General features: G+C 37.0%; 1 protein-coding gene across 1 annotated transcript in view; it reads left to right on the top strand.

The window, feature by feature from the left end:
* The window catches only part of pdzd8 (PDZ domain containing 8), a 48,011-nt gene that overhangs the window by 9,217 nt on the left and 18,400 nt on the right, over positions 1-20,394 (top strand). The window contains exons 2-3 of the mRNA XM_079633789.1: positions 8,835-8,960; positions 10,715-10,817. Of these exons, the coding sequence (XP_079489915.1) occupies positions 8,835-8,960; positions 10,715-10,817 (229 nt within the window). The remainder of the gene's footprint in view (positions 1-8,834; positions 8,961-10,714; positions 10,818-20,394) is intronic.

Genomic DNA, 20,394 nt, shown 5'->3' with positions numbered 1-20,394 from the left:
AAAGCACAAACATTACCAAGCACATTTTCCAGTCATGTTAATGCAAGCAGCTGCTGTTTTGACCTCCTTTACTAAGGGATGAAAATTATCTGTTCTACATAAATCAGGGTTCCACGATATTACAATTCTGGCTTATTCAGATAACTGAGAATGAATGACTGATAATCAACAAATGGCCGATATTTAAGCTCTATACTATTTAGTCTACCTACATAAAAAGTAAAATATCATTTTAAATGCTGGAAGTGAATTTAGGCATCACAGCATTATTTAGAGTATGAAAATAAATAAATATTAATTTTGAGATTTACGAAAGATTATTATTTGATAGTGTTATTACATAGTTACTTTTTATAAACATGAATAATCTAAAGGTAAAAATAAATAAAAAACATTAATACTGGTACATTTAATTTACTACTAACATTTAATATGATACAGAATATTGTTCATTCATAATGTAAATGACATTTTATGACAAAGTTTTTTATGGTTCTCAATTGCCCACTCTTTATAACAACTATATCAAATGAAATACTCATCCTACTTTTCCTCTGCAGTGCTTACATGTTTACATGTGCAGTGTGAAACGGGCACAATGTTTTTTTCATTTTTTTTTCAGTCAGTTTGCAGAAAACACGATAAGCTCCTGGCACTCTCTCTCTCACCCGATTGGCAAAGTCATACATTTCTTCCTGCTGCATGCATATAAAAGCAAAGCTGATTTGGTCTGTCCTCTGTGACCTGGCTGTGGTGTATATGAGGTATTTAGAGAGGTGCTGGTGATATGAGTGAGTTTTAATCCGGTCAACAAGACATTCTCAGTAAAAGACACAGCAGGTGTGTTTGTGTGGCTTACATAAACTTTTATTACACGCATATCTCACCATATAACTATCATATCTCACCATATAACTATCATACATGTTTTTATTCCGCTGATATGTATGTGGACTAAAAAGCCTAATTGGTTGACACTTACTCTAATGGTCTATCCAAAAATGAATGGAAAATTAATAATCTATTCTTGCATTATTTATAATTATGCATTGTGTATTGTAAAATTATTGAAGACAGTCTTTGCTTGTATAAATGCTATACTAATGTAAGAGTTTGAGGTGTGCGTGTGGGTATCTGCGTGCGCCTGTTTTATATGTGCGTGTGAGTTTGTAGTTTCTCATTGCAAACCAACGAATTTCCTGTGGTTTCTGAAAGATTTTGCTGATATAGCAGAAATCAGGAATCTGTTGATTGTCTCAAAATGAGAATGTTTTTTAAACTGCTTACACTTAACGCCTCAGGAGTGCAGAGGAAGATGGATGGTGATAAGCAGGACAAGGCCTTCACAGTCAATAGTCGTTTGCTGGCTTTTTTCCCTCGGAGGTGATTACAGCAAGTATTCTTGCAGTGCTGCTGCAAGCCCTTTAACAGCGAAGCATTTCACCATACAGGTTCCTCTTCGTTTTAGTTCATCGCCTAGAAGTATGTCTTCTGTATGCTGTAGTGATATGTACATAGGATGCTATTGTAAAGATGCTAAAAGTTTCCTCATTTACTCACCTCCGTGTTGTTCCAGACCTGTATGTTTTTCTTTGCTTGATGAACCCAAAAGGATATATACTCAGCAAAAAAAAGAAACATTCTCCCACTTTCAACTAGGGCTGGGTATCGAGTTTGATACTTTTTAGGCACCGACCAAATTGCCTTGATGCCATCGAGTATCAAAAAATGTCTTGTCGTTCGGTACCAATTTTCGGTACTTGAGGGGTCAGTGTCAGCGTCAGTGAAACAGTAAGCATGCAGCCTGTATGATATTCCCAAATCAAGTGCTGATGATTGGCTGTGGCAAAGCATCAAGGAAAAACACTATGGTAATGTCGGGCAGGAACATGCGTCTTTCATTCATTGACATCCTTTGAAACATGCAAATACCGTAGTAGCTTACGGTTAACCACTTTACATAGCTGCTCGCTCTTATATTAATGATTGCCTAGATAAATATGCGCTATTATTAGGCACATATCCTAGTGTTCGTGTGGAAGCTAAATTAGTACAGCGACATGCTTAACTTAATATGCATTTCTCTATATAGGCGCATCCACTATAATACAATGATGAGAGTCAGCGTTGTCAACTTCATCTTTGCCGCCAACATAGAAAGCACTAGTAAATTATTCAAATGTTTAGACCATTTCCGGTTTTATTTCCGACAGATTACCGTAATCATTACTTTTGCCGGTGCGATGCAGCAAGCTTTATGCGTATATTTCCGGTATATTTTCAAAGGCTCATTATTTTTTAGGATTTCTCTGTAATGTAGAACCATGTTAGCAATGTTATATATTATATTCTTTCTCAGCCCTAAAACTCGTAAACTTTTTTTTTCTTCTACTAGTCGACAAGAAAAATCTTATGTCGGGAGCAGCCCTAGATTTGACAAAATTATCTTTAAAATACATTATCCTGAAAAAGGGACGTTTCTTTTTTTGCAGAGTATATTTTAAAGAATGTTTAAGCTGCTCTTTTCCATACAAGTTTAAAGTACAAAAATAGTAATAAAAAATTACTAAAGCACATAACAAACAGTAGGCTAAGAAAACTAAAATGAAAACTGAAAATATAATAGTAAACGCGAACTCAAAATATGAATAAATACATAATAGTGTGAAAATAAAATACTACAGTAACATTTGATAGGCTGTGTCAAGATGTATCACCCTAAGATTGACATTAATTTTGCCAAACCATCATTGGTTGTTAAATGTCTCATAACTGATTGTGATGGACCAAATCTGAACATGCAAAAGTGTGAATGATATTTCAGAATAAATTATAGAATTTTCACTTGGTGTCTTTTTTGACCCCCAAAAAAATAATAGTTTGAGTCATGTCCCCATTCTGCATTTTCTTTAGCTAACAACACCAGGAACCGTACAGAGACTGCTTTACTTATTGACTAGAATAGTAGATTGTAGATTGAACAAAGTAAATCGAAAGACAGCTAGTCTAGCAGTATGCTAGTGTAAGTCAAGTAAACCTGTCATTCTTTACCAAACTCATGCAGAAATTGTATATTGTTTATCAGGTAATTGCTGTTGTTAATATACACCAGTGAATGTGTGTGCATGTAATTGCTTACTGTTGGCTTAGACGTCCAGGTCCAGACTTTAGTGTGTGTGTGTGTGTGCGCGTGTGCGTGTGTGTTGTATTTTTAATGCTGCAGGCTGGCTATGTTCCTGTAACAGTGTTGGTGGTAAGTGATAGGGCTGCGCTTTGTGCCCTGTGTGTGCTCTGAAACAAACTGAAGTCATGTCCTGCAATTAAGCAGCTGGGAAATGGAGAGGGAGCATAGGGCGCTATGAGAGGGTTACCATACCAGGATGTTGTTCTTAGAATTTTGCATCATGATGAGGTTTTTGAACAGGAAGTAGAATCACTGAACTGCTCGTTTGAGTCATACAACAGTTTGGACAACGTTTACACCAGTTTTATACAAAACATAAAAAATAAAAAAGTATGTCTGTTTAGCATTATATGGTAATTTCTTTGCTAATTTAAACTTTATTTTAGTAAAATAAAATACTTTAAGTTACAGATGTACATCTTTAAAGCAGCAGGGTTGGAGTTGTCACAGAATTGCCATTTAGGTAGCTTTAGGCAGTGTTGGGGAAAGTTACTTTGAAAAGAAATGCATTACAATATAGCGATACTCCCTGAAAAAGTATCTAATTGCATTACCTTTTTTTCACCTGGGCTGGGCTTGTTTTTTAATAACTAAAAAGTTCTATTTTGGGGCAAAAATAAGGACTCCTTCACACCAAAAGTGAATTAACAACCCTCAGGCTGATGGAAATGCAGATTTACTCCTGTACAGTAGAGGGCGCCACTCAAGCAAACCTTTCAGCTGTGCTGATATTTTGGATAACCGAAGAATAGGATGCAGGAAAAAAAAAGTTTAAAGCTTACTTTACTAATAAAATAAATTTGTTTTGCTTATGGTTTAACGGAGTCATCGCAGGTCAGAAGCAAGTACATTGGTCAATAAAACAAAATAACTTGCGTTACTTATTTGAAAAAGTAACTCGTATTAGTTACTTTACTAGTTACTTGAAAAAGTAATCTGATTACATAACTCAAGTTACTTGTAATGATGAGTCACCCCCAAACACTGGTTTTAGGTGGTTCAACAGGGAAATCCAATGGGTACTAATACATCTCAGGCTTTGAGTTAGATGAAGACTTAGGAAACATTTTTAAAATGTAGTCTTTTAAATCCTCTCTCATTGGCTGTTTCTTAAAAATAGTTCTTAAAGTAACACTCCACTTTTTTGGGGAAATGGGCTCATTCTCCAACTCCCTTAGAGTTAAACAGTTGAGTTTTACCGTTTTCGAATCTAGTATTCAGCCGATCTCCGGGTCTGGCGGTAGCACTTTGAGCATAGCTTAGCATAGATCATTGATTCTGATTAGACCGTTAGCATCTCAAAAAATGACCAAAGAGTAGGTTTGGCAAGTTCAACATGGGTTATAGGTCGAAAATTGAATGAACGAGTACTTATGTCTTTTCGATTTCTTACAGGTTGAGTTGTTGTTGCCCATAACACGCTAGCATTCTGCTAATGAACGCTGATTGGTCAGTGAAGGACTGGTTACGACCAGAGATACCGCTTGATGGCATCATGGCATCCGAAGCGGGAACAGAATGTATTCTAGCAGAAACTCTTCTAGCACGTGTGTTTACCTGTGTCAGCTGTGCTGGCGATGCCTCGAGAGAAAAGAAAGTGCAGAGCGCGAAAGCACCACAGTGACTGAAGAATTGCCGTAAAGCAGTATCTCTGGTCGCACGATGTGTATGACGTCATTGACATTTTGAAAGACTTTTTAAAGTAAATAAGTGACTCTAAAAAATCTAACACCCAGCAATGTGCAATTTCTTTGCATCTCCTTTCGAATACAACATTCAAATTACTAGACAAAAAATTATATCTTGAGAAAAGTGGATTTTGAGGGGTATAGCTCCATAGACCTCCATTCATTCTGCACTCGTCCTGTGAGCGCCCTCATGTGGAATCAGAGTGGAACTGCAACCAGTCAGAAGCCGGAAGTGTAGCGAGAGTGAACCTTCTCCCCTTATAGAGAGCCTAAGTCCCGCCCCTCCGCTTCCGGCTCATGGGACCTTATTTCGGAAAAAATATGTATGGTGGTCAATGGCGAGAGACAACTTCTCTTTTTATTCCGTCCGAACTGTGCCCTGAATTACACATATGATGTTTGTCAATTTAAAATATAATTATGAAAGTCAAGAAAGTCGCAGTTTGTCATAAAAAAGAAGAGTAACGTTTAGTTTTATGTGAAAATCGCTCAATGAACTACATCTCTCGTCTCGCACTGTACGTCACCGTTGCTCGTGTGTGTGCAGTCTGGTACAACACACTCCGGCATCACGGCGTAACGTTACGATTATAACGTAAGACTATAGAAAACATGACAGACGTTAGCTTCAGTAAAGTTAGCTTCATTCACTGAGAGAAAAGGTATTACGTCACATGTGCGCCTTTTGGGTTTGTAGTCTTTGTAATTACGTATTTTCACAGTCTTATACCTCAACAGTTTTACATCAAACTGCGACTTTCTTGACTTTAAAATGTATCTTTTAAATTGACAAACATCATATGTGTAATTCAGGGCACAATTCAAACAAGATCAAAATATTTGTTGTCTCTCGCCATTGACTACCATACAATATTTTTCCGAAATAAGGTCCCATGATGGTCCACCGGAAGAGGAGGGACTTAGGCTCTCTATTAGACATTCTCTGGTATGATGTTCCGTCAGAACACCTGTCACGTTGGAAGTTTCCTAGCTGGGGACTGTTTTCAGGCGCTGTGTAATATCATTGCGCCTGCTGCACCCATGGTTGCACCTTATTCCTTTAAGCAATATTGCGTCCTTTTGTCATCAACTGTCGAAGTTTAATTCCAATGCTCAAGAACGCAAGTACAGAGGATGCATGAAAGTAGCATGATGTATCGAATGCAGACAATCGAACCGCTAGAAATCACAGAAGACGCTGTGGGCGGTCGACATACGGAAGCCTGTAAGCTTTAAAACTCTCATTCTCACAGCTGCAAGCTCACAAATCCGTGACTGCTTGTGAAAGTAAACGTTTATTTTTATTTTTTTGCTTAATTTTGATAAAGTGAATGATGAAGACCTGGAGAAAACCTGCGGTATTTTTATTGGCTTATTAAAAAGAATCTTAACATTGACAAAAATAAGTTAAACTTGATTTAACTAAGTTATACTAATTTTCACAAATACTACTGGTAAATTAAAATGATATAAATTACTATAAAAATAATATGTATAATAATATGAAATTGTTATTTGTTGTGAGATTTGTTTGTTATATGGTATGTTGTATTTATTGTGCATTGGATTCTACTTATAATATGCTGGCACAGTCAGTTGAGCAACAAGATCACAGCACATCTCAATTCTCACAAGACGCGTTCTGTGTCCTTCTGAACTTATTTTTTCAAGGTCGCCTGGCAAGACCGGTCTCCACAAGAACGCAAGTCCATTATTTGCTTTCTTGGAATTGAGAAACTGCCATTGTCTGCCAGGCATTTATCCAATGTTGTCATTTTCTCTCTTACGTTTTCTCTCAAGTTGGAATGGTTCAAACTGTACTCGGATATCTCTATTTGATGTTTTCTTTATTCCCTGTACAGATGGCTAGGAGAGAGAAGACTGATGAAGTATGGCATGAAGAGACAGAATTTAAAGAAACTGAGCATCGCAAACACAAAACCGTTGCCTCTGTGCTGCTATTTTTAAGCATGAAAGATATCTCTACTATTGATCGGATCTTTTAAATGCTGAGACATGCATGCATACAGGCTTTGTTTTCAGGGCCGATGGTGTTTTTGATCGCGACTTTTATCCACAAAGCATTATATCCATGTGACTGCACTTGGTCATGCCTTAATCTCGGGATTTTGTTTGTGAAAGCCTCATCAGCATTTACATTAGAGAAGTTAATGAAATTGCCTTTTGTCTATTCATGCGGTTTAGAGGAGCGGTTCATTTCGCTTTCACCTCATTTTTTTCAGGGACATAATAACTTCTTCATAACAACTTCAAATGTTTAGATATCAGCGGTTTGTGGTTGTTTATAATATAAACGTTAAAGTCGACATGAAATGGAAGATGCAATAGTCTTTTCTTCCATATTGTAATATATATCGAAGTAAAACGGCTTCTCAAACAAGACAAAATGTAGGACAGGACTTGCTTTTGTCCATTGGGAATTGATCGAATCATTTGGATTGTTGTGGTTTGCTATTGTAGTGATCTCATGTGAGTGACAGGTTGTCCCGATCTCACGCCAGTAAAAACGTCATGAGAGGAGACGTGGGACGGGAAGTTATTTTGATTAAAGGCTATGAGGGCATGTTGATAATATTAAAAAACAACAATGTTGTGCACAGATAAATTATTTATAACAAACACTGCAATATTCCATAAAAAAAACAAGAATTTTCCATTTTGATTTCATGGTGACTTTATATAATATCTTTACAATAATTGATTTATTTGTAATATTTTGTACCTGACAAGGGCAAAGCGGAGTGCTTTGTCTATGGAGAGAGAAAGCCACTTCCTGTTTTAGGAATGCTAAGCTCTCTCCGGTTATTATTAGCACTAAAGAGTCTTGAAATAGCAGAGCCGCTCTCCTCAGGGGAATGCTATACAACTGCATGAGGGATCACTATGTTTTTAAAGTTACCTCTTTTCAATCTGGTTTCACTGCCCGTTTTGACCGAACACATGATCGATGGACCTTTTTTTCAGAGTTTTCATTGTGAAACAAATGCTAACTCATTGTTTATTTGTACATAAAATGTTGCAAAAGTGTTTAAAACCTCCAGCAATGAGTGGTCATTAAGAGAAGTCTTTAAGAAAGAAGACTCTCCCATTACTAAAACAATTCAGTTCAATACTCTAAATGAATATGTGGGAAACAAAAAAACATCTTAATCCCTGCTTGAGTGAGTAGATCATTTAAGAGGAGGAAGCTATAGATGTTTTCTTTCTTCCTCTGTTGATTTTCTGATTCTTTTCTCTTCATTTTTAACTTTTTTTGGGGTGGGATAAAAGTAATCACAAAGTCATTTATTCAGAATATTTTGTCAATTGTGGTGTGAAGGGATTCCATGAATATGGCACAATTTATTATAATTTTTTTTCTGAGGTGGTTAACCTTCAGAAAATGTCAACCTCTGTTTTTGTTTATTTAATGCGATAATCAGATTATCATGCTAGGTTAATGTTATGTTGGATAACATTGTACTAGTTTTCACAACAACAAAAAAACACAGGATTTGTGCCTCTAATGCTTTTTAAAAACATTGAACGCTAATGAATTAATTCCCAGGTAATGAGCAGTAAGGGTGACAAGACCTCGAGCAAAGGCATAAGGGTTCAGTTCACCTTGATGTAGTCTGACAATTTACTTTTAGTTTTGCTTGAATGCCTACCTGTCTGATGATTTGCATAATTTGAAAGGGCCTAAAAATCCTTGCAGCTGTATTTAACTGAACCGGTTCTTCTGCTCTTTACACACGCTTCTGTTCAGAGTGAATGGGTTACACACACCCAAAATGACCGTTGACTTGGCAAACGTTTCCTGCTGACCTCACTATTCAAGTCATGACTATTGTGCAATAATGAACATACAGTAATATGTAAAAAGCAAGGAAGGGTAGTATTATTTATGCGAAGGCTGATTGTTGATTGTCTAATGATTTTGTCTGTTTTTTTATTGACAGGTACAAGCCCTTTTTTCCTTTCCAAGTGCAGCCACCGTTGGCGTCATCATGTGACCTGGACATCTCCATCCGAGACACACTATTGGTGGAGGGGCGTCTACGTGTCACACTTGTTGAATGTAGCAGGTAGGGCAGAGACCTGTTGCTGTGTTTGACACAATCCACATTTACCTTTTAATATATATATTTATTTTATAAATAAAACATGAGTTGTTAGGAAGCACACTTTACTAGGTAAAAATAAGGATGCGTTATCAAAATTCTGGCCAGTGCAAACAGATCATTTTCATGTTGTGGCCGATATCAAATTCAATATGAATTTGAATATCACACATTATAGTGTTTAAATAATATTTCAAATAAACCCTTACAAATGAAATCAATCATTTTAAATGCTAAAGTTAATTTAGGCGTCACAACATTATAATATACTGTATGAAAAGTACATTGTCATCACAGGCATATTAATTTAAGTTTGTACTATTGCTCCTGTTACTTTATTCTTCCTCTCAGATGTAGTGTGAGTGTTTGAAGTACGTCAGAAATAGAACGGGCCATCAGTTTACAGTCGGGGATTTGTTGTTGCATTGCACCGCATCGAGTGTAGACCGCATAACTGATTATAATGGGTTCTGTTTGTTCTATAGCTTCTGTTCTGTAGCTGTGTGCTTATACACTTGCCTTTGTTTTCTTTAGTACCTTTTACTCATGCACATTTGTTCAAATTGGTGGTACATTTAAAACTTCATATAGTAAAATTAAATTTATATAAAGAATGTGAAAATATAGGTCTCTGTTAAGGGTAAGTATATACTGCTGTTTCTGTTTTCTTATTCTTTTGGGACACAAAACTCATAGACTGCCATAACATTCTAAGCCAATGAACTTTGAAATGGCCCGTTTGCAAGCTGCTGAGTTTGAGAACACACCCACACACACACACACACACACACACACACACACACACACACACACACACACACACACACACACACACACACACACACACACACCGCAATCTTCTTACCATTGTGTGTCTTTGTATTTTTTGTCAGATTAGTAACGGACTACAATAGTGTTTGTAATAGGCTTCCATTAATAATGCAGAACCTCTGACAATTACAAACCCAACTCACCCCTGATGAGTGGACACACACACAGTTTATAGTCTTCACACTGGATCTTTGCATGTTGCATTAAGTTTAAGAGTTAAACTTGCTGTTAAATAGCCATCCAGTGTGTGTTTGCACTGGTCAGTTTATGTCTCAACTGTATTTGTTGCATTTCCACCATTAGAGGGCAACATTGGACTATATTTGGACATCCTGCTCCTGTTCCTGGAGAGCCAACATCATTAAAATATACTGATTTACTGCTCAAGATTAATTTCTTCTTTTTTTATCAATGTTGAATCTGTGACACTGATGTATTTTTTAGGATTCTTTGAATATGATGTTAAAAAGCATTTTATTTTGTTACATATCTTTACTGTCATTTTTGATTCAATTACTGCATAATGCCTGGCTGATTACTAATAATTAAAAAATAAATCGTACTGGCTCCAAACTTTTGAATGGTAGTGAGTATATAATAATGTACTTTTATAGCCATTAATGCTTCTTAGTGCTTGTAATGAAAATGTTAGTTAGCCATGTTAGCCAGCAGATGGCAGTAGCAGCTTTATAAATTGTTATTTTATGAACTGAATGACTTGATCAGGTTTCAGAGCTAAATTTAGCCTATTCATTTCGTTTGATCACAATATTAAAACACAATTTCCTGTCCTAACACCTATTCAGTTATTGTATATATTAATGTTGTGAAACATAGTGGTATTGTGCAATAATTGAAAGTGACTTTTCTCTGTGTTGTCTCTATAGGTTGTTCATCCTGGGCTCATATGAAAGGGAGACATATGTTCACTGCACCTTAGAGCTCAGCTCTGACGAGTGGCGGGAAAAGACTCGCAGCTCCATCAAAGAGGTACACGTGCATGTGCTTCTCTCTGCCTGAGAGCGCTGCAGGACGTTTGCTGCACAGATTCACAAACATGCATGTTTGATATGCATTAATAATTACACAAGCACAAGCAGACGCACTGTTGTCTATAGCACAGGTCAAGGATAGATCGATGAACCAGTAAATATCCAGCTACAAGTAAACAAATTATTTTCTTTTCATTTTAGTGTTGGCAAAAGTAAGAAACAGGAGATAATGCTGTGCAGCATTGAAATTGCTTGGGGAAAATATGTCTTCATTCCTGGGGGTGTTGTTTGTGAATGCTAGTGGTCATGGGAAAATGTTCAGGAAGTGTGTATTTGTCATCATTAGAAATGACGCAGTAATATGCGAGGTCAACCGTTGTTTTGATGGGAGTTAGTGTTGCTCATTTGTTCTTCTTTATGAAGAGTTGTTTTCATTCAGTACAAAACGTGGATGTGTTGGCTGTGCTTTATTGCATAGAAAATCTATGCATTTATTTTTTTTAGTTCAGCTTGTTTCTTTTTTTGCTTGTCTACCAAAATGGGTAGCTTTGTGAAGTGCCTTCTCCATAATATATTTGTAATCTATTTCTCTCTATTATAGATGTCTATTTGTCTTCCTTTTGGAGGAAGGACAAACGCATTATTGACTATTGATTTAAACGAATGCATATTTTGCATAAACCCTTTCATTTTCTGCCTGACAACTGCGGCTTCTCAAGCAGTCAATGACAGCAGACAGAAAATGTCAACATAAATTGCTCCATTCTAGTCATTTTATTTAATCTCTCACCAAGCTCACTTCCGGTGTAGAAAGAGTAGGTTGTTTAGATGTCACTCGCAACTTGAAGAAATCTACATTTCTGAACTGAACTACGTTCACAGGTGTTCGTAGATCAGCTATTGTACAGCGGCTCATCCAATGCGATTTGTTATTTATTACTGTGAGTCTTTTGTTTTTAATGTGGCTGTTACGTAATGTTGGAGCTGTTTGTGCACTGATGCCAGATTCATCATTCATTTATGATGAATAATCTTATCTTTTGGATTGTGTCCAAAAGTTGCTATTAAAGAAGAAAATAATCAAATGAGATGAAGCACCTTTCATGTGATAAGTATTTCATTCAATGGAATATTCATAGCCATTAATATATGGCAATATAAAAAGTTGAATTTCTAGCAAAAATAACTTTGTGATTTTTATACCATCTATATTTTATACCACTTATTTTGATTTTAGAAAATCACTTATACCATGATATCAGATCTCTGTAATACTAGTTTGTTACTATTGCTATATTTTGAGGTAGATTATGTATGAACTTCATTATAAATGCAAACTGGAGGAAAACACACACACACACACACACTTTATATTTTTTGTAAACGGACCGTTTTCCTCCCAGGATTTTAATGTCATTTTTTTATCAATTTAATGCATCCTTTCTCAATGAAAGTATGCCTTTCTTTAAAAAAAAAAAAAAAAAAAAAACATCTTACTGACCATTTTATTTATTTGTTTGTGTTTTTACTTCACGTAGAAGTACAATAATACAGCTGAACTGAAACTAGAATATTTCTTTGTGTGTGGCTGTAGACTCTAATTAATTAGGAAGCACAATGACCCTGTGTGTGTGTGTGTGTGTGTGTGTGGCTGTGTGTGTGGCTGTGTTTATTATGAGTGTGTAAGAGATCTCTAATCACTATAACAGGCTTGCACCAGCACTGACACCGCATGTGTTCATATGCTTGATGACTCTTCATTGATTTAAGGGTTCACATATTTAGCATTAACCAGTCCCATCACTAATGACTTGCAATGCTGTGTTTGGATGACTTTTTATGTAGTGTGTGTGCATGCATGCATAAGTGTGTGTTTGAGTATGATTGATATGTTTGAGTATGAGCATGTTTGTTTGAAATACAAAATTGTGCACGGAGATGCAGATGCACATTGGTCGCTGTGCGTTTCACCTCGTTTTTTTATCAGCTTCCCCCAGACCCCCAGATTCAGAGACCTCAGCAGGGATTCAAACACAGGATTAGTACAGATATCATCTGGAAAAGGTCATTGTTTTCTTTCCCTCTCTCTCTCTCATGTTCTCCCACTCCCACCCTTCTCTTTTTCTCTCACTCCACTTGATATCTCTTTCCTCTCTTTGTTTTTTTTCCACCTCTCTTAATTACGCTCCTCATATCCTTAACTAATTGTATATTTTCCACGTGTAAAACAGCACTGTGATTTCATAAGTGCAAGTGCAACTGTTCAAATACATCGTATCTACATGGTACTTCTTATTTATAACCATGGTATGTGACCAAAAAAACTTGTGCATGATATCATAGCACTTTCGTCTTTGTGTGCATGCTGGGGGATTGTTTTTTAACACAATCTAAACGCTAAAGTGTTAAAGCATGTTTTCTTTGCCTACGGCTCTGGTGAAGAGAGGCTAACACCGCTATCAGTAATAAGTAAGTGATACTGAGCCTCTGGGGTCTTTTCATTTGTTCTTATCTTCCAGCCGCTCTCACCATCGACCTGCACCGCCTCGCCCACCCGCCGATGCCCATTTCCAGCACACCTCAGTGTACGTGGCCATCTAGAGATTTTAGAGACTGCAAGGAATGTCCATGCAAAGAAGAGCTCTTAATTAATTGTTTTTAACATTAATAATTACACATTACAACTTACATTTATTTATTTATTTATATATATATATATATATATCAGTGGCGTGGGGTCCATATAACCAGCGAATGCTCTGCATACCCAAGCCATTCATGGACTTGCTACTATAAAGTTGCTACTATAAACTACTAACATTTATTATAATACTTATTTTTATTTCTTAATTAATAACACTTCTGGCATACATTTGAATTGACGCCTAGCATGGTGTTTCTTATTTGTCGTCTCTGATTTAGATGCGTGCTGATGCGCCGTAGCGTTTAAAGGTGAAGCATGTCGTTTCTGCGACATTAGTGCCACCTAGCGTAATTACTAAAATATGACATATTTTACAAACCTGTTGGGCGGCCTTTCACTCGTTGCACGTGACTCAACAGCTTTTACGGGTGCTTGTGAATGTATCAACAGGTAAATGGTGGCTACATTCAATAAATGGTCAAATAAAGGAAACTTTTAGCTGTGTTGCCATGTGTCATGAGTGTAAGCAACTGAGCAGCTAATAATATCTAGAGCGAACACGCTTATTATAAACCCATCCAACGTTGCACCAGGTGCATTTGTGACAACGCATCACCCAGCATACCCGGTTAAAAAAAGGCACCGCTCGCCACTGATGATATATATATATATATATATATATATATATATATATATATATATATATATAATATATATACAGTTGTAATCTAAATTATTCTACCCCCATTGAAAATCAGGTTTATTGGCCAAATTTACAGACTTTCAGCTGTTTGCAATGAACAAATCAATCAAAAGTAATTGAAATAGCACCACACATTCAACTGAAAATGCAACTTTTAATGACGACTTCAGTCTCAAAACGATTTAACCCCTTCATGGCAAACACCCTTTTGCTTTTATGACCTGCTGCGAACGAGATACCAGCTTCTGGCAGCGTTTCTGAGGAATCTTAGCCCATTCCTCATGAGCAATGGCCCCCAGTTCAGTAATATTCTTGGCTTTGCGTGCTGCAACCACCGCCAGGGATTTTCTATGGGGATCAAGTCAGGTGACTGTGATGGCCATTGTAGAATCTTCCAGGACTTCTTCTGCAACCAAGCCTTGGTGGAATTTAAAAGTATGCTTGGGATCATTGTCCTGTTGGAAGGTCCAATGACACCCAAGCTCCAGCTTTCTCCTTGACGGCATGACGTTCTCTCTTAGGATTTCCTGACACTTCAATGAATCCATCTTGCCTTCCACACGCTGCAGGTTTCAGTGACCGAGGATGCAAAGCAGCCCCAGAGCATCACTGGGCTCCACCACGCTCAACTGTAGGCAGAGATTCTTTTCAGCATATGCTTCATTCTTCTGCCTCCAGACAGACCGCTGATCCATAGGGACAAAAAGATCCAGTTCTGTTTCATCGCTTCACAGAGCAGAGCAACTTCTGTGGCTTATTTATGATTTAGATTTCTTGTGCTTTTGGGTCAGTAGCGGTGTACGTCTTGGAATTATGTCATGCGTTTAGTACGCGCCTTATGCCGGGAAACACTAACGACTAGCTGAAACATTCTTAGACTGAACTGAACCGACTGTTTCCAATGACTGGAGCAGATTTTAAACACCGACTGTGAACACCGACTCGTTTGGGCATGATCAGTCATAAGTATCAAAATTACATTCATCATCAGCCTTATGCTGCGTTCACACCAAACGCGAATAGAGCGTCAAATTCGCGTCTATCACGTCTAGTTTGACGCTTGAACATTTTGAATGCATTCGCGCGTCCGACGCGAAATGGACCGCGTAAAAAAGCAAGCGATTGAAGCGAAATTGACGCGCGTCCGAGGCGAAATCCGCTTCTTGTGGGCGGGGCAAGTGCTAGGCAGTGGTCTATTTGCAAGAAAGGCTGAGAAATTTTAAAATACTACTGTTATTGTGTCACGAAATGTAGTTTTAAGAGTTGTACAGTCGAGAATGTAGTTTAAAGCTCAAATCTGTGGTTCATTAATAAAGATAGTGCCGGGCGCTCAGCGCTCATGTAACCCGCCTGGAACAGCCTTACCTCGGCTAGTCCTCCTGACGTTTGCCGCTGGTAAACGAGAAATTATTAAATTCACAATCTATAGCTTCAGTTCTATTATATGAAACGTATAAGTTAAAATACATTAATGACTCATTATAACGTAGGTTTTTCTTCATCTCATTCAGAAATGTATGACTGCAAGTGTTCAGTGTCACATTCATAGTTAACATATAGCTAAACAATGTCATTCCTTCGTTCACGGAGGCATTTAGTCATATTACAAAATAATTTATTGAGGCCAAACATATAAAATGACATTATAAACTGAAAAACGGGCCTGCCCCCGTTTATCACGTCACTTCACCACGTGACAGCAGCAAGCAGGCTCCTGATTGGTTAACGTGGCGTGAATTGACGCTAAAGTTCACATTTTTCAACTCTGGCATCAGACACAAATTTGCATCAAAGGCGTGAATGCACAAAGCACCACTCGCGTGTATCGCGCCAGACGCTCAATTCGCCTCATTCGCGCGAACAAGGTGCATTGGTGCAAGGTGCAAGGAACAAGGTGGCGTGGCCACCACGCCACGCTAAACGCTTCATTCGCGCCGCAGGACCTCCAGACGCGCGTAAACGTGTCTTTACATTGACTTAACATTGAAATCACTCGTGCCAGACGCTCTATTCGCGTTTGGTGTGAACGCAGCATTACAGTTAAGTGTGTCCCTGTGTATATATTTACTGTGCAAGAAACCTCAGTGCCTGTTGCCACCAAGTCTTGCTGCAGGTCTTTTTGCAGTCATTCAAGGGTTTTTCTGAACCTGCCTTCTCAGAAATCTGGTTGCAGACGTTGATAGCTTCCTTTTTCTGCCCCGTCCAGGAAGTGTAACCACTGTTGCTTTAACTTTGAACTTGCAAACTATGCTTCCAACAGTGTCTCTAGGAACATTTAGTGCCTTCGATATCTTTTTGTATCCTGTTCCTTGTTTGTGAAGGTGATATAACTTTTTGGACCATTCTTTTGGCATGTTATTCTTTTCTAACATGCAGTCAAACGTGACATTCAAGAAACCTAGCAAGTTCAGATATTTCACGTGTTCTAGCTCAAGCACACCTGGTGCAACTAATGAAGCTCTTGATTATAGTTGCATCAGGTGTGCTTGAGACAACACATGTTTTGCAGATGTGTGCTTTTGTGAGGGATTCTAATCCGGGGGTTGAATCATTTTAAGACTGCAGAAGTCATTAAAAGTTGCTTTTTCATTTGAAGTTGGGGAAAACACTTGAAACGTTTGTTGTGTTAAGCTATTTCAATTACTTTTATTTTATTTGTTCATTACAAACAGCTGGAAGTCTGTAAATGTTGCCAATAATTTCGATTACAACTTTATATATAAGATATTTAAATAATACATTATTAATAATCATTTTATAGTTTTCACTCTCAAAGAGCAATATTTACAAAATACTTTAAACCCCATTTAAAAAATGAAATATTAAAAATAATGACATTATTATATTTTTGTATCTGCTGTAAAAGTTATTTATAGATATTGAGTGTGCAAACTCTATTAAATGATTATTAATTAATTAAAAAATAATTATCCAAAGTGCTTGACATTGGTCAAAAAACGTGACTCTTTTTCAGTACATCTGCGAGTTTGTGTTTCAGTGTTTGATTTGATGTATATTTGCACATATGCCTGACTGATCATCACTCTTACCAACCAGACTTTATCCGGTCAGCCAGGCCATTTTGACCCATGCCCAGTGGGGGGAAAAAATTGTATTTCTGTGTGGACATTTCTGTGCAGTCATCAGGCTTTTGCTCCACTTAAATATTTTCTATTGTTATTCCAGATGGAAGATTCATTAGAAACATATTAAACATTGCTGTGTGAATATCACTGTCAAGTAAGGAGTGAGTTCCTTACAAACAAAATAACACCACTTAGCACTGCAGGGGGTGTGTTTGCTGTGTTTGTGTATTTGTGCATGTATATGTTAGTGTGTGTTATGGGAATCTAGCTCCGTCGCTGGGATTTTTCCCATCACCGCTGTTTAAACTTTAGGAGGGTCGTGATGTTTAAAACATGCTGCCTCCTGTCATTTCAGATCACTGGCTTTTATTTCCTTTTTTCCCCTTTTGTTGATTGACATGCATTATGCTTGTTTGTGTTTTATAAAATAATGTCTGTAATGTCCGTATAGCTTTTGTCATGTGCTTGTGTATAATTTCAGATGTTTTGCTTTGACGCACGGACATGCGCACACACATGTACTTGTACTCAATTTTGCCTTCAGTTTGTGGTGTGTGGGTTACCCAGCTGCCATGTTGGCGTGTTTCCATTTGCCCACCTAGATTTAAATCTCATTTAAAGCAGAACAAATAACCCTCTGTATACCTGCTTTGTCAGGATATCAGTACAGAGTCCTATTCATCTTAGCTTATTCAGATAAAGACATCTCTTATAATGGCTCTGAGATGGCTGTTTCATCCGCAGCATCCGGTCACGTTCTTCTCTTCTCTGTGGGCAGTGAGGTAGCCCTGAGGACTGGCTTTTTGGACGGTATTAGCAGTATTAGTCTCAAAAAGACAAGTTTGTGTATGTTTTTTTTTTTTGTACTTCATAGGCATGCGTTTTCTATATTTTAGCATTGATTTCAGTTTGGGTCATAGTTTGGTGTTTTGTCTGATTTAAATGATGAACAGCCATTAGCCAGGTCACTCACTTTTTTTTTTTTTTTTTCTAATCTGTAAATTTTTGTTTTCCAGTAAAAATCTCTAAACATCCTCAAAACAGTATACATTTACTTTAAAGAAAGAAATTTAATCATAACATTTTTAATTACAGCGCCCAAGAAGGGCTTACAGATTATCGACAATTCTGATATTAACAGGATTGTTCACCCTAAGATTTAAATTCTGTCATTAATTACTCGCCCTCATGTCGTTCTAAACCCGTAAGACCTTCGTTCATCTTCAGAATACAAATGATGATCTATTTGAGGAAATCTGGAAGCTTTCTGTCCCTCCATTGACAGTGTTCAAAGTTAATTTTGAAAAGTGTTCAAAAAGTTAATTTTGAAAAGTGTTCAAAAAGTTAATTTTGAAAAGTGTTCAAAAAGTTAATTTTGAAAAGTGTTCAAAAAGTTAATTTTGAAAAGTGTTCAAAAAGTTAATTTTGAAAAGTGTTCAAAAAGTTAATTTTGAAAAGTGTTCAAAAAGTTAATTTTGAAAAGTGTTCAAAAAGTTAATTTTGAAAAGTGTTCAAAAAGTTAATTTTGAAAAGTGTTCAAAAAGTTAATTTTGAAAAGTGTTCAAAAAGTTAATTTTGAAAAGTGTTCAAAAAGTTAATTTTGAAAAGTGTTCAAAAAGTTAATTTTGAAAAGTGTTCAAAAAGTTAATTTTGAAAAGTGTTCAAAAAGTTAATTTTGAAAAGTGTTCAAAAAGTTAATTTTGAAAAGTGTTCAAAAAGTTAATTTTGAAAAGTGTTCAAAAAGTTAATTTTGAAAAGTGTTCAAAAAGTTAATTTTGAAAAGTGTTCAAAAAGTTAATTTTGAAAAGTGTTCAAAAAGTTAATTTTGAAAAGTGTTCAAAAAGTTAATTTTGAAAAGTGTTCAAAAAGTTAATTTTGAAAAGTGTTCAAAAAGTTAATAAAGAGATTGTAAAACTAATCCATATGAATTGAGTGGTTTAGTCCAAATTCTCTGAAGAGACACGATCGCTTTATGTGATTATTCACATATGAACATTGATCAACTCACACATCAGTTGTGGTAAACAGAAGCTCAAGCATTTTCGCTTGACGTGCAAGAACCAATGAGGTTCGTTCTCGTGTTACGCAGCACGTTTGAGCTTCAGCAGGAACCAATGAGGTTCGTTCTCGTGTTACGCAGCACGTTTGAGCTTCAGCAGGAACCAATGAGGTTCGTTCTCGTGTTACGCAGCACGTTTGAGCTTCAGCAGGAACCAATGAGGTTTGTTCTTGCAGGTCAAGCAGGTTCGGTTGAGCTTCTGTTTATGTTCGCTATTCTATGTTTATATGTAAATAAAAGCTTAAATTCGATCTGTTCCACATATAAAGCGATAAAGTCTCTTCAGAGAATTCGGAATAAACCGCTCGATTCATATGGATTAGTTTTACAATCTCTTTATGATCTTTTTGAAGCGTCAAAGTGGTAGTTGTGTAGACTGTTAATAGAGGGAGAGAAAGTTCTCAGATTTCATCAAAAAGATCTTTATTTGTGTTACGAAAGTCTTACGGGTTTGGAACGACATGAGGGTAATTAATGACAGAATTTTGACCCATTTTTGGGTGAACTATGCCTTTAAGGGTTTCCCAGGCTGTTTTGCTCGTTTCTATTTCCAATTGATTTTACTCTGTGTGCCAATGACGATAATCGAACTAATTTGACAGCTGTCCCTGTGCATGACAGAGCGTCTAATGGGTATATTACCAACACCACAGACACCAACACTCATTGCTGGCTATTCCAGCCCCATCGCTAAATTAATCACAGAAAAAGCAGCGCACTGATTGGTTGGCAGAGTATTGACGCATGCAACACGCAAACAACATAGTTTTATTATGTTTAAAAGATGGCTCAAGTTGCAACAGATAACGGAAAATGTAACCCACCAGATAATTTCTAATAAATCCATATTTTGGAGATCAATTGAATGGATTTCTATCTTAAGACACAGACAGGCACACAAAGATTTGTATCTAATGACAGCATTATTAAACTTTAGTCAGTTGTGTAGCAGTGCGGTTTCCCCCAGCCGAGTGTACAGGGTCAGGGTCGAGTGACTTTAACTTTGTTCTGAAGTATGTATTGCCCGCAGTCAGCTGCTGGTGTATTTTTAGTTAATTGTTGTTTGTACTAGGGTGTCTGACA

Source organism: Phoxinus phoxinus (assembly GCF_949152265.1).
Source record: "Phoxinus phoxinus genome assembly, chromosome: 13".
NCBI classification, from domain to species: domain Eukaryota; kingdom Metazoa; phylum Chordata; class Actinopteri; order Cypriniformes; family Leuciscidae; genus Phoxinus; species Phoxinus phoxinus.
The sequence above is the reverse complement of the archived record's forward strand: the minus strand, read 5'-3'. Positions and strand labels throughout refer to the sequence as shown.